Source organism: Columba livia, chromosome Z (assembly GCF_036013475.1).
Source record: "Columba livia isolate bColLiv1 breed racing homer chromosome Z, bColLiv1.pat.W.v2, whole genome shotgun sequence".
In the NCBI taxonomy this organism is placed as follows: domain Eukaryota; kingdom Metazoa; phylum Chordata; class Aves; order Columbiformes; family Columbidae; genus Columba; species Columba livia.
The window spans coordinates 59,650,324-59,675,901 of NC_088642.1; the positions used below are offsets into that span (position 1 = coordinate 59,650,324).

Below are 25,578 nucleotides of genomic sequence, written 5' to 3' on the forward strand. Positions count from 1 at the left end.
ACACGGCGGTAGGGGAGCGCAGAAGCGACGACACGAGCAATAACTACGGCCCAACTGTCAGCCGGCCCGCCGCTCCGACAGCTCCTCGGTATCGCCACAAACCCAGCCGCACGAGCACGGCCCCGACAGGCACGCGGGACGGGGACGGGAACGGGGACGGGAATGCCCCGCCGCCAGCGGCCGCCGCGCCGCCCCGCCTCTTGTCCTTTGGCCCCGGCGCTGCCCCAGCGCTTCCTGTGCGCACCACGTGGGCGCGGCGGCATGGCGGGCGAGGCGCAGTGCCTGAGCTACGCGGGCTGCAACTTCCTGCGGCAGCGGCTGGTGCTGGCCACGCTCAGCGGGCGGCCGCTGAAAATCCGCAAGATCCGCGCCAAGGAGGAGGACCCCGGCCTGCGCGGTGAGCGGCGGCACCGGCAGCCGCTGAGGGAGGAGGTCGGGGGGAAGCGTGGCGGCGGAGTCCCGGCTGTGCCGGGGGCTGTGCCGGGGGCTCGCTGCCGGGCGGGGACAGCCCCGCACCGGGAGCCCCGCACCGGGCAGCCCCGGGCCGGTCCTGGCTGGTCCGAGCAAGGGGGCGCGGGTGCGTGCCGGTGTCTCCCCGAAGAGGCGCTCTCCTGGGAGGCGGGGGACCTGGCAGACGCGGGTGGAGGGGCAGGAGGGGCAGGGAGGGTGTCACCTGGACGCCTTGTTTTGGTGGAAGCCAACGTGCCGTGCAAGGACGTGCTGGCGGCGGTGCGGGACTCCGCTCGCTCCGCTGAGGTCTCGCTTCTCCTGCCTGGGCTCCCCTGTGCCGGTCCGAAACGGAGAGCACCGGGGCTCGTCCCGCTTTCCCGCCGGGCTCGGGCTGCCCCGCTTTCCCGCCGGGCTCGGGCTGCCCCTGCCCGGGGTCCGGCGGGTGGGTGGGACCCGCTGGCTGCGCGGGCAGCCCCGCAGCTGGCTCCTGGTACACTGCGCTCTTCGCGCCGGAGCTGCGGAATTTGGCGGCTCTCCGGCTGCCGTCGTCTGCTGTGTGCCCAGTGCGCTGTTCTCCGCCTCTTTGCGGGAGCCGAAGTACCCAGGTTTTATTGCGTATGGGGTTGTGCTTTAATTTTTGCCTGGGTTTTGCCCAAACAGTAGTAAAAGTGAAAGGCATGAAATCCATGAATTTACTTCTAACTTCTGAAAGCTTCTGACACTGTGGACTCCTTTGAGGGAACCCTTGCTTAGGGAATACCCTCTTCATGCCTGTGCAGGACCTGTGGCAACCTAAAGTAAATTTCCTCGCTTAATAGAACAAGACAGTAGGATACCGATTGAGGAAGAACATTATTGTGGTGCTCAATAATATTTTGGGCAAGCTGTGAAGTTCAAAACAGGTATAAGACTTTATATCCTGAGGATGCTTCAGTTCATGGCTAGAAATTCTCTGAAACTATTAAAACATTATTGTGTACTTCCAATGTTTACCATGACCCAAAGTATTTGTTTTTACAATGGGATGTTTGGTGGTGGTGAATATTGTAGGTTTTGCCATGTTTTTTTTGAAAGGCATTTGAATTGCCTTTTTTATATATGTGTTAAAATGTAAACTGTGACTGTAACAGAAAAAATAATAACAAACCCTGATTTGTGTTAATAATGCAACATCCAGTTCTCTGGTTTTCGTGACTGGAACATTTGCAATGAAAACTCTTCTACAGGTTTGTTCTCCAAGAGGGAAATGTGTATTCACTCTCGTACTGGAAGAAGTCTCAGTACTGTCATATAAACTTTACTTTTAGAAATTATCAGAGAGCGGAACTAACATTGTGTGACTGGGGCATCGACTGTTATGCAGCTATTAATGAACCGTAATTTCTGCAGGTAGCCCTTTTGTTTAAATGTTTATTGCATCCTGGAAGCTTTTATAAAAAGCTTGTTTAAGAAGAAACACAGGGTTTTTGCTAAGGAAGTTTTGCATCCTACCAACCATTTTGCAGGTGCTCCTGATCCTTAAAACTACCTGGGTTTTGAACTCTATGTATGTTCACATATTTTCCTTGATATTGAGTCCATACCAGCTTGGGCTACCCAAATACTAGAATGCTAGTGTATTCCTCCTTTTATTTTTTGCCCCTTAAACATGCCTGTTTCCCATGTCTCAGAGTCCACACAAACAAGAGAAACCGAGGAATTCGTTCCACATCAGCTGCTAAAGTGTACACAGTAAGCAAGAAAAAAGGCGATAGGGAGACTTGTGTTTCTCTGGCCTTTGTTACGTCAATGACAATTTTTGAAATGGAAAATTTGAAAGTCTGCAAATAGCTAGTTGTGTTTACGGAACAGCTGTGCAGTAGCAGCTCTTCACATCTGAATGTCCCCTTCTTTTAAACCAAGAATTTTACAGGGAATAATGGGAAGCTGTTAACAAGCTTGTTGTGCTTAAATGTGTGGGGTCCTGTTGGCTAGGACTTGTATGTTTTGTTTTGTACTGAGCAAAATGGAAATTGTCAAAGCCTTTATTCTGGGCTTGAGCGATCCCTTAGGCCACTGTGGTCAAAAGTATCAACTTGGGTTGCTCGCCATGTGGCTAGTCCAGTGGTCACATCTGATGGCATCTCAGTTGACTTGAGATGCCTGTAAGTGTGAAGGCTCAAATTAACATCTCTGTTTTTATAGTGAGTTGCCCTTTCTCGTATGATAGAATTATACCACAGTAAGTTGGAGAGAGAGGGTAGCCTTACTGTCACGAAAGGCAGGAAAGAGAAAGTGTACACGTATGGTGTTGAAATTTCCTTTTTTCTTCCCAGGAATAAATTTAGGGAACTTTAAAATTCTGTCTTTGTTCTACTCCCTAGATTTTGAAGCAAGTTTTATTCGCCTGATTGACAAAGTGACCAATGGCTCTCGGATTGAAATAAACCAAACAGGTGAGATCCTTTTTCTCTTCTTCCTCTGTATCTTTCTCTTCTTCCAGACAGTATCTGTTGCTGCAGTGAAGTCAGTTTCGGCTTGACAGAGGTAAGTGTTCAGATACCATCGACTGAGAAGATCAGAAATAACCAGGCTGAGAAGACTTGCACTTGATCTTGATCTTGAAGATCATGTGCTAGAAGATCAGCGCTCCACTGTCATGCAGAGAGTTAAGGAGACTGTATGGCTCAACAATTAAAATTAGTATTTGTTTGCTATGCAGGATTTTGTAGTGGGGGAAGGTCCATCTGAACCAAAATGGATTTTTGTAGAAGGCAGAGTTTGGAGCAAGACTGCTTGCCTAGTCCTGCACAGAAAAGGTGTTGGTTTGAGCAAGAAGTATTCCATACAAAAATTTCATCTGGTATCTGGTTCTTGTTTTTTTTTTTTTGGTGGTTTGTTTTGTTTTGTTTTGTTTTTTAAGGATGGTGGTTTGTCAGTAAAGCAGATGAACTACCAGCAGGTATGCCAAGACAGAGATGACCTGATATTCTGGTGAGCATTTAGCGGATATGGAGGATAATAATTGCTTGTATCAGCATTTGGGGGATTACTAAGACATCCTTCATTTCTGGGAGGAGAGCAGAGGAGGAGAAATTATGTGCAAGACAGACAGACACATACATATGTGTATTGTGCCATTTATTAACTGCAGACATAGAAAGAGTACGCTGGAAGTGCTTTCATCTTCCATAAATTCTTCTGTCTCCAAGTTTGCTGTATGCATTGTTGCAAAGCGTCTTTATGCCATAGTAATGGCCAGTGTGCTGACAGTGTTCTCATTTGGTTTGCTCCCCTGGCGTCTTCCCCAGGTACTACCTTGTACTATCAGCCTGGTCTTCTCTACGGAGGCTCCTTGGAACATGACTGCAGCCCTAGTCGTAGTATTGGCTACTATTTGGAAAGTCTGCTCTGCCTGGCACCTTTCATGAAACATCCATTGAAGATCATCTTGAGGGGAGTCACAAATGATCAAGTAGATCCTTCGGTAAGTTATAAAATCCAAGTACCAGAGCAGGATTATTTTTTTTTTCCTAGGGGAAAAAAAAAAAGGAAGGCATGTATAAAACATGCTGCATTTTTATCATCTGTCACATCCAGAAGTATCCACTGTTGCTCCATCTGCCAACAAACTCTCTGAATCAAGCAAGCATCTGCTAAACTGTTCCCTTTCTGCATCACACTCCAAGCTGCAGTTTGTAATCCACCTTTTGACTTTCAGTTCCGTACTGCTTCTGTCGTCTTCCCTGGAAATTCCCTTTAAGTGCAGTGTGAGGCCCTGCCACTGGTTTGGTTCTCCTGCTCTCTTAGAAATTAGATGTGTTATTTCTCCCACACCTCACCTGTATTTAATATAAACAGAGAAAATTGTCTTTAAAATTTGAGTGTGACAAGGAAGGAATCTTTCGTTTCAGTTGGATGCTGGACATAGTTATACCAGTGCTGCTGTGAAGCTTGCTTTCTGTTAGAAACAGAGCTCACGTGACAGTTATGAAATTACAGTAGCAAAAATACGTAATAACTGATTCTTCAGAAAGATGCTAGAAGGAATGGTAGATCAAAGGACTGTGAAATGCTTGCCTTGATTTCTGTTACTGCTGATTTACAGTCCTTTGTTTTGATAGTATTGTTACAAAAACAAGCTATGAATAATGTGGGATTAAAACACAGGAGTAGTACTTAGTGTTTGTGCTGGGTTTTTTTTCCCAGAAAGACCCCAAGTGTAATGGCTTTTGGAGAACAGCACTGCTTTTTACCTTTTGAATGGTGATTGGAGTCTGCCTATTTTCCTCTGAGTAGCTTAAGGAAATGCTGTCATCTGAGAACTTAATCAGTTTGAATGAATACAAATAGTATGAACTATAGTTGGAGATACCAGACGAGCACCTCAGAGTCGTGCTGGTATTAATGGCTTTTCAACTATGCTTCTCTTGTCATTTAAAAAACTTGTTCCCTCACCCCACACGTTAGTCAAAGGATGATTGATGTGGGTTGTAAGCAGCATTGCCAAGAGAAAACAAAGGAAAGCAAAATAAAAATGGCAAGCATGTTTTGTTAACCTTTCAGTCAGTGTAATTAGAAGTACTTAATAGAAATGGTAAGTAGTAAGAATCAAAGAACTATCTTTTGGTTCACTGCATCTTTTTAATCAAAACAGGGAATTTCAAGAGCAGTCCAATCTTAGCATTGCTTTCAAGTAAGTTTGGACTTAACTAAGCAGCTGAGTCTTGATAATGGAAATTATCGCTTTCCAGGCATCTGCCACATGGGCCAACAATGATGAAACATTTTTAGTTGAAATGTGTGCATGGATTTGAGCCACTTAGTTTGTGCTGAAAGGGGACTTGTGCTGGCCAAAGCTCAGACACAGGCAGGTGTTGGCATACGTCATCTGAATCACAGTACCTGACAGTAATTGTAAATTAAATACAGATGTGCTTGCTGAGGAGTTGTATCTTCAGTTCACTGTGCTGTAGAAACATAACTAGTTACTGTGATTCAGGTCGTGTAGTAACTTTTAAAGTGGTGATACCTGAGTACCATTTCCTAAAACTGGTTTAAAGCTGTTTTATGTCTGCTTAACTTGTCTGAGGAAACATTAAACCTGGTGTAAGCCAGTAAACTACTTTAAAGAGTTTTACAAGATGTTTTGTATAGCACATGACTCTGCTGGTTGCTGAGACTAAAAGCACAAGTTTAAGTGCTACCCTAAGTGAGTTATGTGCTTAAATAATTGGAAACTTCGTTTTAAATTGATTTTTTGCTTTTATTTTTCAGTAGGCAGAAGGTATTTAGAAAGTGGGTGAACATTTATTAACTATACTTGCACTAAAAGGGATGCTTAAATTTTGTCTATCCATCTCTACACTTTCTGACTTTCCAAGGAGAAGAGGGAAAGGCAAACCAGTGTAAATATATTGTGGGTAGTTTAAAATGGGCAAGGATTTTTCTCTGTTGCTCTTCATGTAAGAGTTTCTTCCTCTCTGCTTAGTAGGTACCATAGGCAAGACACCCACTCATCTGCTTTGGGTACTGTTATTGTTTTTATTTGTAAAAGGGCTATCATGGTTTGTAAACACGTCTTTATTTTGGAGCTAGATGGACTTTGTGGGATATATGCTTGCGTATTCAGCATCTGTCATCGGCGCATAAATGTACGGGCTCACAGATGTGTGTGTGAAAATATGTATGTACATACACAAAAACATGTACACACATGATCCAGTAGCACGCCTTTGGTGCTTGAAAGAAGACGGTAGTCCTGCCCATCCTCCCTCCATCTCTCCTGTGCTCAGCCACACAGTCCTGCATACTCCATGGCCTGGACACTTTCCAGAGCCTTCTCTAAGCCAGTTCAGCTAACTTGCAAAATAGCAGAGTGCTGTACTCCTGCATTTTCTCATGGAGGCACGCACAAAGTAAGTAGCAGGAATGTGTGTGCAGCCAGGGAAGTGCGACCTTTGCCTCATAGTAGCAGTGAGCAGGTGAGCTGACCCACTGCACTTTCTGGAATTTGCTCTTGGCTTTTACACAGCCTTAAGAATACCTGTTGGATGCGATAGCTGTGTTGTGGGTTTGTGGTTGCTCTTCACCAGAGACCCCCTTGCCAGGAGGACAGCAGGGAATATGGCAGATCTGCTGTAGGCAGAGTGCAAGTGGTCAAGGCGAGACAAAGGGCGTTTCTAAAGGGTAGCTTGTGGAAGGAGAATCTTCAGCTGAGTTTAGTGACACACGGGTCAGGCTGAGTTCCTGATAAATAGAGTGTGTGTTCATGTTAGCATTTGGTTATTATATACATTGATAGCCCCTGGTGGGGTGCAGTGGAAAGCTCTTTGACAGCTGGTGCTGTTCCAAAAGAGCACTGTGGCCGCTGAAACACAGGGTGATGTGCACTTGCTCACAGTGGCACCCTGGTGATAATAGTGTGTTGTACATCCTACGTGAGTGAGCGGGATACTACTGTGCTCACACTTGTTGAGAGGAGAGATGGCTTTGGAATACCAGCCTGAACTGTTTGCTGGCAGCCTGCATTTGCATCATTACGTTTTTGCGCATGACTGATGGTGAGACCTGACTGCGGGTAGCTGGTGGGACTGACATAAAGGGATGAGGTAGTTTCAAGTTTCTCTGTATAGAGAGTATGTATTTGGGGGGTGTCTTTGTAAAGTGCCTTTTGGAAGGGAATGGAGGTGGCACACAGGTGACAGCTCTTGTTTTCCTCTCATTCTCTGCATGTTGTTATGACAGATAACCTGGTTCTGGAATAGTCATTCTTAAAGTTTGTGTTTGCAAGTATTGAAGTTTTTTTACAGCTATGCCATGGGACTTTGAACTGAAATTACTTTATTGAGTTCAGCACATGAAGTTTTGCCTTGGGAGCGATAATCTTCCATGTTAATCAAAATTTAGCAGTTGTCTGTAATCCCGGGAAAACAAGAATTTTTTTCTACTCATTTTGACTTTTCTGCCTTTTTTTTTCCTTGCTGTACTCTTGATTTTGCTCTTCCCCACACCCCTGCAATGGTCCTTGTCCCCAGAACGTTATGCTGTATTTGTGGCAGGGATCAGTGCTCTTCTGTGTAATGCTGATGGCTACACAGACCAGCTAATGCTTGCCCCTTTCCTGAGTAGCTGTGTGCCGTAGGGTCTGTGTCTCATCTTTTGCAGCTTTGCACTAGCTAAGGGGTTCTGCAAACCACTAAAAATTGCTTTTTTATTTTCCGCAATCACTATAGAATTCTTTCAAAGAAGAAGGCTTGTACTTATACTAGTTTGTGAAAAAGAAGGGTATGCAGGACTCAGCAACTTCTGTGCTTGTGTTTTTATGATGCATTTTCTTTCAGTACAACTTACTGTTGTGTTGTCTTCACTGGAGATGGAAAAACTGCCCTACAAAGGGATCTGAGGGATGGTTTATGGCTGAGTACAGGCAGGAGACTAAAAACATGGGTTTAGGTCTCAGTTCTGCTACTGTCTTGTGATTTCCAGTGAGGTAGTTAACCTCTCCTGCCTGAACTCCCACTCATCTGCTAAGCAGAACAGCCTTTTTCACTTCTTTAAATACTGCCTATTTAGGCTGCAGGTTTGGAACAGATGCAGTCTCTTATGTGTTTGCCTGATACCCGATAAGTATCATGCCTGAAATTTGTCTGAGGACTAAAATCTGTGACAACTCTTGAAATTTTTGGAATCAGACAAACCAGACTTGAAATTGATCCAGCTTCCTTTTGGTGGTGCTTTCTCCGGAGATACAGACCTCAATCCAAAGAATTGCAAAAGTGGAAATGGAGGATGGAAAGGGAGTTCCTCACATGCACAGTGGAGCTGTTATTTTTTTACTAGTATTTTTTGTTTCATAAGAAAGGAGAAATATTGTGTAACTTTAATGTGAACCAGATCAGCTTGTTGGAACTTCTGCCAGTGGTATTTTCATGTGTCTGTGTGTGCGCACTTGCATGTTGGTAAAGGTTTTTCTCTGAAAGTCAAATTTGTGTGATTAATGAATAATATTGAGGAGCTGAATTAAGGTAGCCTGTCTATAAAAAATATTTTAAAAAAATTGACTTACAGTTTTTTTAAATTAAGACATTGAAATATTGTTACTACTGTTAAAAACAACACCAAATGCCTCTCTGTAAGGAAGGAAGTATGTTGGCCAGCAGGATTTGAAGAATGAGAACAGCAGCATGCACTTGTAGCTACTCAGGTAGCTCTAACAGGTTATTCACAGTGTTGTAGGCGAGAGATGCGCTACTACTGCATCAATGGCTTGCATTCTCTGCAAAGCAGAAAGTGAAACTCAAGAACTGTGGATTCTGGCTGAAAGCATGGGAAGGAGGGTGCTTCTCTTCTGCCTCCTCAACTACTGCCTGCCTATTGCCTTTACCTGAATTTAGTTCTTCTTGGTCATGCTGTCCTGGTCCTGTCTCTCTCAAGCTGCTTGTCTTGGGTAACTCCCTGTGATGTTGCACTGCCCTGTAATTTTTGTCACCTTTGACGATGCTACTGGAGTTTCGTCAGGGGGAAGAAGGTGACAGTCACTGTTGCCTTATGTCAGCAATTAGGAGGAGCAGTGGCAAGGAAAATCCTGCTCAGACCTGGATCTGGTGAGCAGTCTGGCTCAAAGGAAGTACATGGATGATGTGTCACCCACTTCAGATTCTTCTGAGTATTTCAACAGAAGTTACCTAGAAGCTTCTGTTTCTCAGAAACAGATGAAAAGAAGTTCTTGACAAAAGGATGGGGTTCTTCCTGCCAGATCAAGGGTCTGCTCCAAAATGCAAAGTTTCTTGCAATCATAATTTATTTAGCTGTAGGAATTTTTTAGCAGTGACAGAAGAATATATATATTTTTTTCAATATCTATGTTCAGAAAAACAAGTGAGCTGTTTTAGCTGAACCATAATAGAAATAAAAGTCAGGCTGAGGAAGACATCCAAAATAGGAAATTCCGTCTCCCAGTAATTTATGCTAGCAACTTTTTTGGGTAGTGAGATACTGTGGTAGTCTTAAGAGTAGCTGAAGCTCTCTGTGCTGCATTTCCATGTCTTCCTGTAGAATACCTGGTACAGAGAAGCCTTTTCTTTGTTAGGTACCTAGTAGCGCAATGTTTTTTTAAATTACCGACTTCTGAAACTTCCAATAAAGAGTTTTTTAATTCTGTATTCTGTAGGTTGATGTCCTTAAGGCAACAGCTCTGCCCTTACTGAAGAAGTTTGGAATTGATGGTGAAGGTCTGGAAATAAAGGTAAGACAATTTGTTTCATTCTTTTCTAGCAAATGTTGAAATGGTACTTTTTGTACTGCTTCACAGGGCCATAAGCTTGCTGCTGGTATCTGTCTCTAGCAGATATCTAGTTGTAGCTATACAGATTTCTAAAATTGCCTCTTTTTCTTGGCATGTTTTAACTGGCATACCAACCATTTAGTGATTGAAGATGTGGTAGGAGAGAGATACAAAGGCTATGGGTGGAAAGGATGAGGAGAAAGTAGTGACTCTTCTTAGTCTTGGAGCTAGGAAATATTTTTGTTGTCTTGTTCCTCTTAATTTAACTTGTTTTTCCTTCCACTTGCTCTACCTGCCCTGTGCTTAGGGCTAGGGAGTAACAGAATCCTTTGCCTCCTTCACCAGCAGAGGAGCTGGATCTGTGTTTGGGTGATTGGGGTTTGCTTCCAGTTTGGAAAACACAGAAAATAAACTTATTTTTTTAAAGACTACACTCTTCACAGGCCCAATAAAGCTTAGATTGGAGAAAGAAACTGTCGCCTTTCAAAGTTAAGAGTGCTCATTTAAATCGTGAGAAGGCCATAGCTGCACTGCTAGTCTTTGCTTGCTCTGCCAGTCCCCCTGGGTGCCTCCCCCCATGCTGCCCATGGCCCCATACCCCCTCCAGCTCCCCTCAGCAGGGCCAGTTTACAGCTCCCCACAGCCCTGCCCTGAGCCAGGCCCTCCCATGGCCCTGTGTCCCATCGCCATCCCTGGGGAGCCTGGCTGGGGCAGTGGGACAGGCTGAGGCTGCTTATGGGAATGAGTTAATTCTGGTGCCCCATGGACATCTAACCATCAAACGCTTCTAGACTTTGTTCAGCAGTGAGGTACTGAGTTGCTATTAGAGACCTGTCTTAAGCCATGGTTGCCCTCCTGCTAAAGATGTTGCATTTTTGTTTGATTGGTTTTGCTTTCCATTGAGAAGACTTGCCCTACTGTAATAGAGAGAGAGAAGGAAAAAAATGAGTAAATTTTTCATTACAGATTGTTGCAAAATCTGTTTCTGCTTTTAGGATGTCTCTTTCTCACCTGTGTTCACATAATACCTCTCTCAATAACTTTTTATTATAGATTAAATAAAAGCTATTGTTTATGAGTGTGTAAGTACATTCTTTGTGCTCTTAACTAACCTGCTTTTTTCCTGTATTGTGTCTAGATCAACCGGAGAGGAATGCCTCCCAAAGGGGGTGGCGAGATACTGTTTGCTTGCCCAGTGAGAAAGGTCTTGCAGCCTGTTCAGTTCACAGACCCTGGCAAAATCAAGCGCATCAGAGGAACTGCGTATCCTTTTCTTTAATAACTTTTTTTCTTTTAAATGATTTTGCCTTAAAAAATGGAGTTATGTGGAGTCACAGAAGGGCACCTGTGTTGCTGAGCATGTGTCCAGACAACACAGAGTGACGTTACGCAGAGGGATCACACAACTAGATGTCTCAAAACTGCTGTGTTTAGAACATTGCTGTTCAAAAAGCATCAGTAGACAAGTAAATAGATTAAAAACTGAACAGCACCATTTAATATCTTTTCAATAGCAAGAAGAAGTTAAAATACCTTCTACCACATACTGTAGCAGCACTAAAAGAAATCTGACCTTGTGTGTAAATCCAGTAGTAACAAATGTAGTTTTGTTATGCATTGAATGGGTGGCATCTTGGCTTCTAATGAGTCTAGCAGAGTGTTGGATGGGAGCTCAACTATTATTATAGTTCAGTTTACACCTCACTGCACACATGTGAACTAAGCTTTTTAGTGTGTTATGAGCAGAAATTTGTTAGCTCTTTGCCTTCAGTAATACCATTGGAGATGGAAGTGGAGGCAGTTTTATATCTGCACAGAGATAAGGGCACAAAATAGTGTTGTGAAGTACTCACTTTTGGAAACAGAACTGCACATCTAGTTAATGTTTTGGGGTTTGTGTGTTTTGTTTTGTTGTTGTTTTGTGTGTGTGTGGGTGTTCTTTTTTTTCCCTTGTGGTTTTTATATGATCTGTTATGAGCCTGCTGTTACCATGGGAAGAAGGCAGAAATCGCTTACAGGTAAGGTATACTAAAGGTTGTATTTCATGAGCTCCTGCTCTTCCTTGAGCGTTGGCCAACTTGTAGTTTAATTTGTGATTATGAAAGTCCCAAATGTGATCTGGCTTTGATTACTCAGAAGGAAAGCAGAAATGAGAGCATGTTTCTTGCCAGGGGTACAGACTTGCAGCCTGTTCCTACTTTTACTTTATTTCATTCCATCATAATTGTGTGTGAGAAGAGCATGCCTTGACTTCTGTTTCCATCTGCAGCATTTGGATGAGTGCAGCGTTGCAAAGCGAGAACAATTTGCTGGGTGCATATGATGTAGAGTGAAAAGGAGGTAGCTCGTTGTGCTTTTGTTGGTGTTTGTCATGGTCTTTCCATGAAGAAAATAATTTCCTTATGCCTCCATCCACCTCTCTAGTAAGTAGTTTAGCCTCTCTGTGTGAAGGAGGAAGCAATGATTATGGCTTTAGTGCCATCTTTCTGAATTGACATTAATGCACAGTGGCACTTTGAGCCACTTTGACTGGATTTGTTTGGTGTCTGTGAACTACAGGTTTTTGAATTTCCACTTCAGGTTCTCCTGGGCTCTTTCTCAGGGATAAAGGTTTGCCTTTAGTAAACCTGGTGAGAGGCAGTCTCAGTTTAGCCATTAAGTGGTCCTTCAGGCCAGTAAAACACAAAACCTCTGGAAGGATAAGGGCTTAGTTCTTCTACGTGTGCATTTTTGTCCGCTCAAGATTCAACTGAGCAAATCAGCTTCCTCACCACTGGGGAGCTTGTGTTGCAGCAACCTTTTATAGTCATCTGCAATACTGAATGCACCAACTGCGCAGAATGATCAGTTTTCTGATTAATATTTAGTGGTTTGGGCCTTAAGATCCTAAAGCTTTTTGTTGACCGACTCCACAAGACAATGCAATGGAAACTTGTAGAAAAGGAATTCTCTTCTGCCAGCTGGGAGGTTTGAGAGTGTTTCTCTGTGCTGCCATGTGCATGTAGGTGCAGAGGTGTGGTTACACATGCAGAGCATGAGCCTGCATTATAGTTGGGATGGAATTTGGAGCACAATGTGCTCTGTACATTTGAAGATCTATTGGGAACATCACCGAAGCAGCACCTGAGTAAAAAGGCACAAAAGCAGTTGGTCTGTTGGATGCTGTGAGGAGGTGGGTTGGTGCTTAGTGAGTAGAGAACCAGTGAGCTTGGTAGCCTCACAGCACTGCAAAAGAGTTGGAGAGAGCAAAGGTATTTTTTTTAGCCTTTTAAAATTGTTGTTTTCTTTCATTAAAATCTTTGTCTTCTATTTCTGCCAGGGAGAAACTGGGTAGATAAAAGGACAGCATTTCTTGCTGCTAATTCAGGGAAACTTTGCCTATCACCATCTTTTAATAGTATTTGAAGAGCAGACCACACAAGACTCCTTCCGTTGTAAGAAAGCACAGGGTGACAGAATAACAATTTAAAATTATCAAAGGGCATTTTTAAGATAGATGTTTACCTAGTCATAATAAGCTGTTCTGCACATGTTCTGTGTACCTCACTTCAAGGTATATCAGTGAAGACTGTAGAAAACACTTAGGCACATGTGCTTCTCTACAGGAAAATGGACCAGGGCTCCTGAAAGGATGTATAGGACAAAACCGTATTTTCTGAAATAATGCTTTGGGACCTCTTGTCCACTTTTGTCAGTCTCTGGTTTAAATTTATTTTGTGACCACAATGAATTCCTTAGCTTGGAAACGTAGATACTCTGTCAGAGTGTCACCACAGATGGCAAACAGAATGGTGGAGTCTGCGAGGAGCATCCTGAATAAATTCCTCCCAGACATTTACATCTACACAGATCATATGAAGGGGGTCAGCTCTGGAAAGTGAGTATGCCATATTGACAGAAATGTAATTCTGCTTTTTTTTTTTTTTTTTTGGTCTGCTGGGATATTCTGATCTGTAATTTTATTGAGTTTTAGAACATGGTCTTCTGTTACGCTGGCTTTAAATAAATATTCCTCATGGGGAAAAAGTGGAATGAATCGCTAGATACTTGTTTTACTTGTGGTGAAGGGGTAGATGTGTTACTTTTACCTTAAACAAGGAAGGTAATACATCATTACATCCACTAAAGGCAACTTGAGCTCCCTTCAGTTTTAAACCTGTTACTTTGAAGTGAGATCGAGGTCAGAGGTGCCATAGTGTGTTGTACAGTTGAGTTTGAATCCTGGTTTTCACATCTTCTGATGGAAACGGTAGTATTAAGGATGGGACCAAACTGTTTTAGAAAACTTTTGAGCTGTATGGGTTGTCTTCTACTTTACTATTACAAAAATAGCTGAAGACGTGTCCTTTCACCAGTGATGACTGGAAAATTGAGACTTTAATTTACTGTACCTCTGCAGATTTTGTTTGCCAGCAGAACACTAAAGCGATGGATGTGATCCAGAAAACTTTATTGATATCTGTCAGCTTTGTTGTCCTCTTGTCACTTTTCACTGAGGTTTGAGGAGTTGTCGATAACTAATTTGTTTGTCTTCTGTCTGCATGCTCAAATGCAAGCACACACATCTTCTTTCATTGTTTCTACTTTTTTAAATATTACCTTAAAGAAAACTTGTTAGGTTTGCAAGATTACAAATCTAAAAATTTTTGACTAACTTTTTTTTCCTATTTTTCAATCCTTCATCACATTTAATATCCCAGAAGTCTTGTGGCGTCAGACTGGTAACCAGTGATCAGAATTGTGAAAACTTGCCTGGGATATGTGTGGACCTCAGGTCCTATTTTGTTTTTTACCTGTCTATGAAGTGAAAAAGTCAAATGAACTGCGACAGCAGCATTACGTTTACTGCTTGCCTGGGTAGCCCATTGTGCAGATTTGTCTGAAACAGAGTTAATTTTCTTCTTGCAATTAGAAAATGTGCTTTTTTTATAGCTAGTACAGTAGTTGTTTTGATTTAGTTTGAGAACAAGAAGATAACATCCCAGGACAGAGCTAATGTTTTATTTCGAGTAACTTTCCAGTGTCTTTGAATTGGAACGAAGACAGTGTAAGAGCTGCTGTTATCTCAGCTGTTATCTGGGAGCCAAGGTCTGAGCGCTCTGCCCACAGGTGTGGGGCAGTGAGGAAGGGGGACATGGATGGGGCAGACCTGACTGACATCCAGACTGATCAATGAGAATATTCCATCCCATTAGCATCATGCTTCATATTTAAAGAGAGGTGGGTTTTTCCAGCTAGAGAGATGGAGACCAGTTCTGGCTCAGCTTTGTTTTGGTGCAGTTCCATTCAGGAGTTCCTTTTGCCATTTTGCTATTTTGCAGAGGCCTCTGGGCCTTTCTGCTTTTTTCCCTCTGCCGCTGGGATCAGCTGTTAAGGACCAGGGTGCTCTCTCTCTCCTCCCAGGACTGGCCACTCCGTGCGGACCGAGTTTGTGAGGAATTGTTAACCATGTCCCTTCCACAGTGCCAGAAACTTCAGGGAATACATCATTTGAGCATCTTCTGCCACCTGGGATGTCTGTCTAATCAGAAACTTCTTGGTTCTGTGTTGAGCATTTGAAGCAAAATGTTTGTGCAGATGCTTCCTAATACTGTCTGCACATACATGAGGTACTGGATGATTTGATTTTTATTTACTCAGATTGCTACATGCCACTGAACACTAACAAAATCTAACAGTGGGTGTAGTTATTAAAGGATACCTGTCCAAAAAATCACATCTTTGACACTGCACGTCATGCTTTGTAGATGTCTTCTCTCTTTCAGAGGAAGAAAAGGAAAAAACATCTTTAACATACCTCCTGTGTTGCTCAGGAAGTGCAGTCAGCTAAATATGGGTGGGAACCACTCAGATCTTTTCTTTCCCGACCTACTGAAATGCCTCTGGAGGAGCTGTTGTTTTTATGGCTGGTCAGAGTTTGTGTGTCTTGGTGTTTGGGGTTTGATTTTGTGGTTTGTTGATGTTGGTGACATTCCTGACAGTTTTGGGTCAGTGGAACTATTGAAATTAAGAAGTTTCGGTGGGGGAGGCAGCAGGAGTCCAGAACTGTGAGAATTCCTGTACGTGGAGTGAAGTTAATTTAACCTTATTTCGAATGGCTAGCCATTGGTGCTCTTCCAGAGCCTAGAAATAAGAGGATCTTGTGACTTTTTTCCTTTCCTTACAGCAAGCTGTACTCAGCCATGTGTGACTTTCTTGGAGCAAAAATGTTTCTAAACATTCACAATAGCATTTTGTAGGATGCTAAGCTATGATGAAAATAGGGATTTTTTGTTTCTTTGAAATATATGCTCAGAATTCTTAGACAGTTGTAATTTTTTGGATGGTATGAAACTGAAAGTGAGAAGAGTGATTGGAAATACAAGTAATGTGGATCAAACTTTCATTTTATTTTCTCCTGCTTTGTGCCATGCGTATGGTTTAATCTTGCTAAATACTGAAGCTTCCAGGGAAAGAGCCCAGTGCCTAAGGAAAGTTAGTATTAGTTTTGAACATTGCAGAGAAGAAACTCCAGGTACCTTCGAAGTGCTTATCAGACATGAATTAAATAAATGTGAATATTACTATTTTTCAATAGGGGAGGGTATTTCTGAAATCTGGATGGTTTGTGTTTTGTTTTGGTTTTGTTTGTTTGTTGTTTGGTTTTGTTTGTATGTTTGTGGTGTTGTTTTTTGTTTTGTTTTTGTTTTTCCCTTTAAAAGAGTTTGTGCCAGGAGTAGCCAGCACAGTGGGTTTGCAGCAAGTGGTACTGGGTATAACTTTTAAATACTGTTGTTACTGTTTTTTTTCCAGGGTGAATCAAATTTCTCAACAAGTCCAAATTCCCAGTATTGTCCTATGAGAGGAGCTGTTTGTGACTTGAGGAAAGGGTTTGCTGGGAGTCATTCTTAGCTCATTACTTGATTTTTGTCCTTAAATCAAATGCACTTTTTCCCTTTCTTTCAGGTCACCGGGTTTTGGCCTGTGCCTTACTGCAGAAACCATCAATGGCACTGTTCTCAGTGCTGAGCTGGCTTCAAACCCTCAGGGCCAGGGAGCAGCTGTGCTTCCTGAGGAACTTGGTCAGAATTGTGCTAAACTGTTGCTTGAGGAGGTCTACAGGGTAAGTGGCCAATACGTTCTGCATGTATAGCTGTAGGGAAAGAAGGGGATGACATATTGATAAAGCAAGAAGTGGTTTAAGGGCACCCTCAGGCAGCCTCATATCCAAACAGAGAAATGAACTGATGCTGCCAGTGTCTTCTTCATCCAGGTAAGGAGTGGTTTTTGAATTATTCCACTAACAGTGTAATGACTTATTGGGCCATGTGATTTCCCATGTCCGGGAGATGTTAACTATGGATCATAGTAGTGACAAATTTTTCTTTTGTTGCGTTCTGGGTTCACATGGGCTGATACTTTTTTTTAATAATAAGTTGAAGGGGTAATAGAGTCAATGTTCTTAAGCTGGTGGTTGGAATGGGGCATTATGAGTGGGAGAATATATGAGGAATCATAGAACAGTTTGTGTTGGAAGGGACCTTCAAAGGTTATCTTGTCCAACCCCCCCTGCAATGAGCAGGAACATCTTCAACTAGATCAGGTTGCTCAGGGCCCCATCCAGCCTCGCCTGGAACGTCTCCAGGGTTGGGACATCTACCACCTCTCTGGGCAACCTGGGCCAGTGTTTTACACCCTCATTGTAAAAAATGAGGAAGCAGAAGGGGGAGAGAAAAAAAAGCAGCTAGGCTAAATGCCGGCCACTTGATGGTAATGATAACAAAATCAAATGCACTGAAACTTGTTGATCGTATGAGGAATTGGCTAAATGGTTTGTTAGAAAGGAGCCTGGATAGTGTTTGTCTAGGAGTCTTAAGTTCATCACAGTCTTCTGCGTATTTTTTTTTAATGTTTTTCATTTGTAGTGAGACTTTTAGAGGATGAGCAGTTTCCAGTCTTACAAGTGATTTGGCAATTAGCATGATAGTGAGTTTCTGGTTTGATAAAGAACCTACCTTTCGTTGTATATATCCTCGAGTGTTAAAAGTAGCTGTTAGGGCTGACAAAACACATTTGGCCATTAGGAGGCAGTCATCTACAAATTGTACTTACTCTTTTTAAAAAAGTAATTCCTCTCAACTGGACTGAACTGATAGGATTTTGCAAAAGTATTAAAAATGCCATTAATAAGATTCTGTGTTAGACAATATAGTCAGCTATAAAATTAGCCCTTAACCTCATAAACTACATCTGTGCCTGTAGTAGATTGTTCATCTATGCTCATCTTACTTTTTCCTTTCCCTGTTGCAAACCCTTCATCTGTCTGAATTACCATCTTGCCCACTTGTTCCAGTCTTCCATTAATATTTTGTCTTTTTTTTATTTCATATATGCACCATGTTTCTAGAGGACTCTCCCTTTCTAGCCCAAGGTTCTTGTATCATAGAAATGCCACAGATATTCTTCCTGGGTACAGTCCATACTGCTGGCATTTGAAAGTACAGCATGCATGGAGAGTGCAGTCACAAACAGTGACTGAAACATCTGTCTGTTTCTACAATTAGGTAGTGACAGGTAGCTATTTTTATTTGAGGACTGAACTGTAAAATCTTTCAGCTTGTCTCTCCACTCCCTGGCCCAAAAAGGAAAGAAAAAAATATTGTGTGTTTATTGCTTTGTGTAAACCTCTTGGGAGACATCCTTAGGTAGTCAGATGATTGGAGGCACCAAAAATCCAATTTCCACATCAGCAGCAATAGGTATTTTTTTCTTTTGAAAACAAAACCATCCAGCACTTGACATATTTAAACTAGAGAGGGAATTTGTCAAGATAGTGTACTTTCTTCAGAGTCAGATAGCTTCTGAAATGAAGAGGGCTGGAAAGATGTGAACCAGGTAATTTCCTGCTTTACTGTACTGCAGCCATTTGAATGTGGTGAGTCAAATTCTGCAAACCACCAGGATAGTGAGGAACTTGGGACAACAGAAGAAAAAGCATTTGAGGAGTAAACAGGGTCAGGTAAATCTCTGAATGATGAAGTGATAGGCCATGAGATTTGTGTGTCTTTGAAGGTCAGCTTCTGAGTGAGTGAGGTGATTACCTGCAGCCTGCTATGGTACCGCTGCTGCTCCTGGAAGGCTCTTTTATGTGTGTGCCGCGTCAGTCCAAGAGTGACTGACTGTCCTGGTTGCAGCTCAGATAGCATTAATTTTCTTCCTACTTGCTATTATATTGCTGTGTGCTGGATTTAGTATGTGAAGAATGTTGACGATACATTGATATTTGTAGTTGTTGCTGGGTAGTCCAGGACTTCAGCTTCCCGTGTTCTACCAGGTACACAAGAAGCTGTGAGGGGGCACACCCAGGACAGCCGACCCAAGCTGGCCAAAGGGCTATTCCTTATCATAAGATATCATACACAGTATATAAACCGGAGTTGGCTGATGGGGGGCGCAAATACTGCTGCTGAGGAGGGAACAGGCTGTTGGTGTCACAGTTGGTGAGCAATTGCATTGTGTATTAGTTTATTAATATTATTATATTTATTAGTAGTATTAGTATTACCATGGATACGTTCCTCTGTTGTCCTAATAAACTGATCTGAACTTACAAGGTTTTTTCCCCTTTCTGATTCTCTACCCCATCGAGCTTGGGGGTGGCAGTTGTGAGCTGCATCATCCTGGTTGCCAGCTGGGGTTAAACCAGGACACTGACCAGTGCTCAGCCGTGTATGGACTGTTCGTGGTCCTCCACTCATGGTGGAAAAGTTCTTGTTAGCATTTTTGGCTATTGTGCTGCTTATCCACTGGAGGGCTCCGTCCTTGTTCAGTGTTCGTGAATTCCCCAGTCCCTCTGCCACAGGTAATACGGTGGCTTTTGTTCTGTAGTCTTTAGAATTGTTTTTACAATCCACATTTATCTATGTTTATCTACATGTTAACACAGCACTAGCCAGAAATTTGGAAAGATGGGCTTTCTCATTGATTTTTTTTTTTTTTTTTTTTTCTTTTTTTAAACTTAGGTCAGTTTGATCTAGTGTTGATCCCAGAGGGGGTATAAAAATATGTTGCAAAGCGTGCAGTGTTTGTTTAGTTTGAAGATACTATTTTTTTAAGTTTCTTTGCCTAGATGAGACATCTAGTGAAACAGTAAAAATTAGGGAAAGCTGTGCATGAACCAAATACAGCTTGCTCTGAACAGGCACTCTTTAAGTCCCACTCTCTTTATATCAGCTACTCACTGAATACAGGGTTCAAGGGGTAATTTGTCTCCCTGTGTTTAGATCCTCTCTTTATGAGATTGTTTCTCCATGTGTGTCTTTGCCCGTAGGTGCTATGCTGCAGGAGACAGGGAGAGTGGGCCAGAAAAGGCCCTGGGACCACTGGAGATAATTCTTTGTAGAAGGGTTTTAGCTGTCTGGGTCATCCACAAATCTGCTGGAGTGCATTACTGTTTAAAGGGGCCCAGGGACATCTGTTAAAGAGCTTGTTTAATGCTTTCTATTATGTGAACATTACTACCTAGGAAATCTAAGGCTTTGAGTCTTGCTATGTTAAGTGCTAAACACCCCCTTTTATTAAGCCTTCAAAAGTAAATGGAAGAGGCTGTATGATTCATGGAATCAGTGGAGCTTTTTTTATGCACATTTGTTGATGGAAATATGTCAGAGCTAATTGACTAATAATAGTAGCACAGTGCTAATTACTGCCACCCTGAAAGAAGGGGCATAGAGTGACTGGTTAGCATTGTTTTTACAAATCCATATGTAATTCTTCCCTGAACTTGATTGTAGAAGGCCAATAAAGATTTTCATCTTGTCTTTGAAATGCATTAGTTTTAGTGGCTTTCTGTAGCAGGTGATCAGCAAAATGGAAGGGCCTGGAAGAACTGGAAAAGGATTGAACGTTTGTATTCCTTGTGCTTGTGAGAAATAGGGGAGGATGCAATTTAAGGCTGAGTTCTTTAATGAAAAAAGGCTGGGTTGTTAGTGGGGCTTGGAGGGACAGGAGGGGTAAGGCTGTTTCTTATATTTAACTAGAGCTAAAATGAGTGAAGCATTTCACTGAAGGCTTAATTTTCAAGATGGCCTTACTTCAGTGTGACAAGGCTCTGCTCCATTCTTCTGGAAGAAAAACAAACAAAAAAACCCGCCAACCAAAGCACCCACCTCTGCACTTCACCTAACAAATTACTGAGGCATGCAAGTATTTACCACACAGGTAAGGGAGGAAATTGTATGTATGCCAAAAGTAGAACCAAGATTAAATCAAAGCTGGAGTCAAGCTCAGAAGAATAATGCTCTTCAAAACACAGTTATCCAATACCCAGAGTTGTGGTATTTGTATAACAACATTTCAAAATGGATGGGATTTTAAGTGATCTGTGTCTCTAATTATCACATTCAGCTGGATCTGGCTCTATTGTAAATGAAAACAATAATAGAGAAACGGCTATAAACTGAATTAATACGGACTAGAAACTGCATTCTGGGTTGGTAATGAGTGCCAGCTATTTAGGAACAAAAGTCAGTACTTTGGCTCTGACTTCACCCATCCCATTTCTCTTGGGAGGGCTGGTTTTTATTTTGAACTCTTGAGTAAGTGGCAGGTGGATTCAGCGAAAAAAAGTTGGCCTCCTTGGAAGCGACATGTCCTTCATTTGGCACAAGTTACTGTTCTGTCATCGTTAGATTACAAGCAAATCACTTCATTTCCCTGTCTGGTAACTGCCTATGAGGAAGTGGCATAACAGCATGTTGCTAATGCACAAGAATAGTGGGGACAACTGACTCACTGCAGCAAGAGCTTGTGTAAACAGCTAGGACATGATGGATGCATCATCTTCTGTTGTATTGTTTAGGTTGTGGTTGTCTCCATGCTGACTGAAGATTTTGTATAAATTTGGTCATAAAAATAGATGTTTTATAATGTTTTCAGCTGTAGAAAAACAAAAACAAGCTCAGAAAACGTAAAGTTTTGATTCAAGTAATAAAGAACATTTTGAATTATTAACTGAACTTGAAATACAGAAAGTCCTGTCTCAGGAATTCTTCTTGCCAGACTCTCATCTGCTTCTTGTATGTGTTTCAGATTTGCAAATACAGCTGGTGAGAACCATGGCTCTAAATTACACCAGCAAATTATGCAGGTACCCTGTCCTCTCAAGAAAAAGCACAATTTTTATCAGTCCCGTAGAGGGCCTTAGGTTGAGTGTTACTAGGAATTAGGTCATGGTAGTGAATATAATGAAGATGTGGCCTTCGTTGTTGTGTATCATTTGTTGCAAGAAGTGCAGAGGCTTTTTTCCAGAAGAACGGAGCTGAGACTCTTCACGCTGAAGCAACGGTGTCTTTTAAATTAAACCTTCAGTAGCTTCCCTTGGACAGGTCCTCCTTTCTGCCCTCTCACTGAGAAGATGTACTGAGCTTGTCACATCTTTGTATTTTCTTAATCTATGTAGTCCAAAATTTATTTTGCCCCTCCCTCGCTTATTGGATAGTATTATCTCTTAAAATGATGACAGGTTACTCTCTGCCCGCAAAGGTAACTTTTACCTCATTAGAGAATATGTTTTTAAAAGGATGAATTTTTAGTTTTGCTTTCTGCAGAAAGCCTATCCAGAGGCTTAGCATTAGGCCTGATCCAAGCCTATCCAGAGGCTTAGCATTAGGCCTGATCCAAGCCTATCCAGAGGCTTAGCATTAGGCCTGATCCAGCAGGAAACTGTTCACAGATTTCATGTGGCTTTGGATCAGGAGGAATATAAGGACATTCCAAAATAACGTTATGCTGGATTTATTTTTTTTTTTTAATTTTCATGGTGTTTCCATAGTCATAGTAAGTAAATCTTCTCTACAGTCTTCTCTTGACTGAAAGTACCCCTTTTAATTTATGTTCAACCTTTGTAAACAAAACAAGCCTTCCAATTCTAATTTACATATGCAGCATAGTTAACACCTTCCACAGAGAAAACAATTTACCATGTATGTATGACTTATTACAGTCAAATATGTGCAAGAGTATATGTAGTTCTACATAAATTTATGCATGGCTCTTTCACATAGCAATTAAAAAAAATCTTCCCATTTTAAATATGGGACAAAAAGTGTTTTACAAATGTAAAACCACATAAATTAGCAGCAAGGGTGCAGGTGGATGTGTGTGAAACAACTTTTAACTTCCTGATTTGCACCTGCTAGCACTGAACTATTTTTCTGAATTCAACTTTTTATAGTTATCATGGACTGCTGCAATTCATGGTATCTTCAAATGTACATGATCTGTTATTATTAATAATACCTATTTTCAGTTTACTGCAAATAAATTAATCAGTGCTTATGTTCTGTGATACTAGAAGAGAAGAAGTTGAGAGAGAAATGAGAGGGATCTTTAATGTGACCTTGTTACTGGGTTTTGGTTTAGTAGTGTTCCTTTCCCAGCCTATTTGGCATTAATTTGTCATTGTTACAAAATCTAGATTTTTACCTTTAGGCCGTTGAAAACTGGGGGCGGTAATTCAGACATTTAAGTGTATCTTTCTCCTTCGTTAATCTCCTCCCATCCCAATGTCTGGTTGGTACAGAGATTAATTATTAAAACATTTTGGTTTGCAGGGAGGCTGTGTAGATTCAACAAATCAGAGCCTTGTTCTGCTCCTCATGACCCTTGGACAACGAGATGTTTCCAAAGTCCTGTTAGGACCTCTGTCTCCGTACACGTAAGTTGTTTTGTTCTGTTTAATTTCCCAGTCTTGTTTAATTCAGTCCTCTTATTGCACAGCTGTTTTTTTATATATGGATGACTTTGCCTGTGGCTATGAATAGAACAACTTGTACCTGTCTCCAAATGAAACGGGTGGTGTAACTTACCTAGTGTTTATTTCTACACTTTATAAGCTTATTCTCTTGCTGTTCTATATTATTCCCGGTTCTGAGAATTGCAGAGGTGGGTTTTATTGATGGTTCTTAGTCTCAGATTGTATGTGTACATTAGTTGCCTAGCATACTCTACCGTGTTTTCTTAGTGATCTTTCTGTAGCTGTGGCATTAAATGGCGTGTTTCACATGGGTAGCCAAATGCTAAAGCTGTGGTTGTCCACAGGAGACAGCTTAAGATTTCAATTCATGGAGCTATGTGTGACCTGAAAGCTTTTAAGCAGTGGACCTCTGTCCAGTCCCTCAGTTTCAGCTTTTATTAAAGGTTTGTCTGTGGCTGGTAGTGGCTCAGAGCATAGAAAAAGACTACATTTCTTACATTGCTAGTTGCAACACACAGGTTAGGGGAAGGGCGTCCATTACCAAAAACTTAATTTACTTTGTCAGACTGACAAGTAGTTGACCAGATCACAGTTATTCCTAGGGACTGAGCAGTTTTCCTGTAATCCAATGGAGGAAGGATTGCTTATCTGACAATGGCATCAAATAATAAGACTATGAACTGTCCTTTTTCGGTTATCATGGTACCGGTGCTGTATACGTGAAAGGTACAGTACTGTGATAACTGAAGAATGGTGGTGCCATCACATGAGAGCTAGAAATTGCCTAACTGCTATTCTCAACCCCTGATATCTTGGAAAGAACGTTCATCAGATTTTGAGGGGAAAACAGGGAAGCCTCCCATTGCACAGGGACAGAGTAATCCCCTGTAAAGGAAGTATTCACATGAAAGGCTTACTAAGAGTAGATACCAGTTTTTGAAGTGCACAGTTAAGCCTAGGAAGCAAACCAATCACTTTTTTTGTCTTTGCCATGAAAATCACACAAGTGCTCTGGTCTCTTTGTAAAGAGGCTAATGTCAAGTCAATGGGTTGTCACTTCTTCCAGGAGTGTGTGGCAGGGATGAAAGTCAGGAGCAGACATCCTGAAGCGGCATGTTTCACAAGCGTGTGATTCTGTGAGAATCTGTGACTCATCAGTCCGATGAGGATCTATTCAGAGATCACGCAGCTCTGTCTGCATCACACCCATGTCCTCACTAAGGCAGCTTATAAAAGGCTGGGAAGTTTGGCTCCCAAGCAACTCATCGGATGCACAGGCTTTTGAAGTAAATTACAGTACTGTCATGTTCCACTTCATTGTCCTTCCTTTTCTCTCTTGGAACTGTGACATCTCTGCTTTCATCCTACAGAATCTGAAGCTATTTATAAGCCATGTTATGCTAGATTTGCTTCCCTGTCTAGCAGAATCACAGAATGTCAGGGATTGGAAGGGACCTCGAAAGATCATCTAGTCCAATCTGCCCACCAGAGCAGGAACACCCAGATGAGGTTATACAGGAATGTGTCCAGGCGGGTTTTGAATGTCTCCAGAGAAGGAGACTCCACAACCTCCCTGGGCAGCCTGTTTCAGTGTTCTGATACCCTGAGAAGTTTCGTCTCAAATTTAAGTGGGATGTAGCATGCGACAGTTTAGCTGATGGATGAGAGCACTGCAGGGGGATATGGTGCTTTGGAATATGCCCATCAATATGAGGAAACATTTCCCAGATTTGTGTATTTCCACAGGAGACATCCTTTGCCTCTGCTAATAGCATGGGATGGGGGGTACTAGCAATGCCATGAGCGGGGCTGCCCTGGGACACTGGTCCCAAAAAGACTACTTGGCCTGCAGCCATCGGGATTGCCTCCTCTGGTCTTAGGCTGCAGATTTCACAGGACTAAGCACCTCTCTGTCAGGCTGCGCTTAAAATCAAACGCAGGGTACTGGCTGTGTTGCCACCTCGCAGAGATGGGTGCTGCAGGACAGGCTGGTCTGCAGGCGAGTTAATTGGCGTGGCCAAGCGTATGCGAAGGAGAAAAACGGGAGAGCTCCAGCAACCTGGCCTTTGGTTTTGCAAGGGCTTCGGGCTGGGGGCACTGGGAGAGGTGCAGCCCCTGAAGTGGGGCT

General features: G+C 42.3%; 1 protein-coding gene across 1 annotated transcript in view; it reads left to right on the forward strand.

The window, feature by feature from the left end:
* Window positions 1-216: 216 nt before the first annotated feature.
* Window positions 217-25,578, forward strand: part of RCL1 (RNA terminal phosphate cyclase like 1) — a 29,410-nt gene continuing 4,048 nt past the window's right edge. Inside the window, exons 1-8 of the mRNA XM_065046032.1 lie at window positions 217-397; window positions 2,814-2,885; window positions 3,741-3,916; window positions 9,602-9,676; window positions 10,854-10,978; window positions 13,467-13,592; window positions 16,661-16,817; window positions 23,308-23,411. Of these exons, the coding sequence (XP_064902104.1) occupies window positions 262-397; window positions 2,814-2,885; window positions 3,741-3,916; window positions 9,602-9,676; window positions 10,854-10,978; window positions 13,467-13,592; window positions 16,661-16,817; window positions 23,308-23,411 (971 nt within the window). The 5' untranslated portion in view covers window positions 217-261. The remainder of the gene's footprint in view (window positions 398-2,813; window positions 2,886-3,740; window positions 3,917-9,601; window positions 9,677-10,853; window positions 10,979-13,466; window positions 13,593-16,660; window positions 16,818-23,307; window positions 23,412-25,578) is intronic.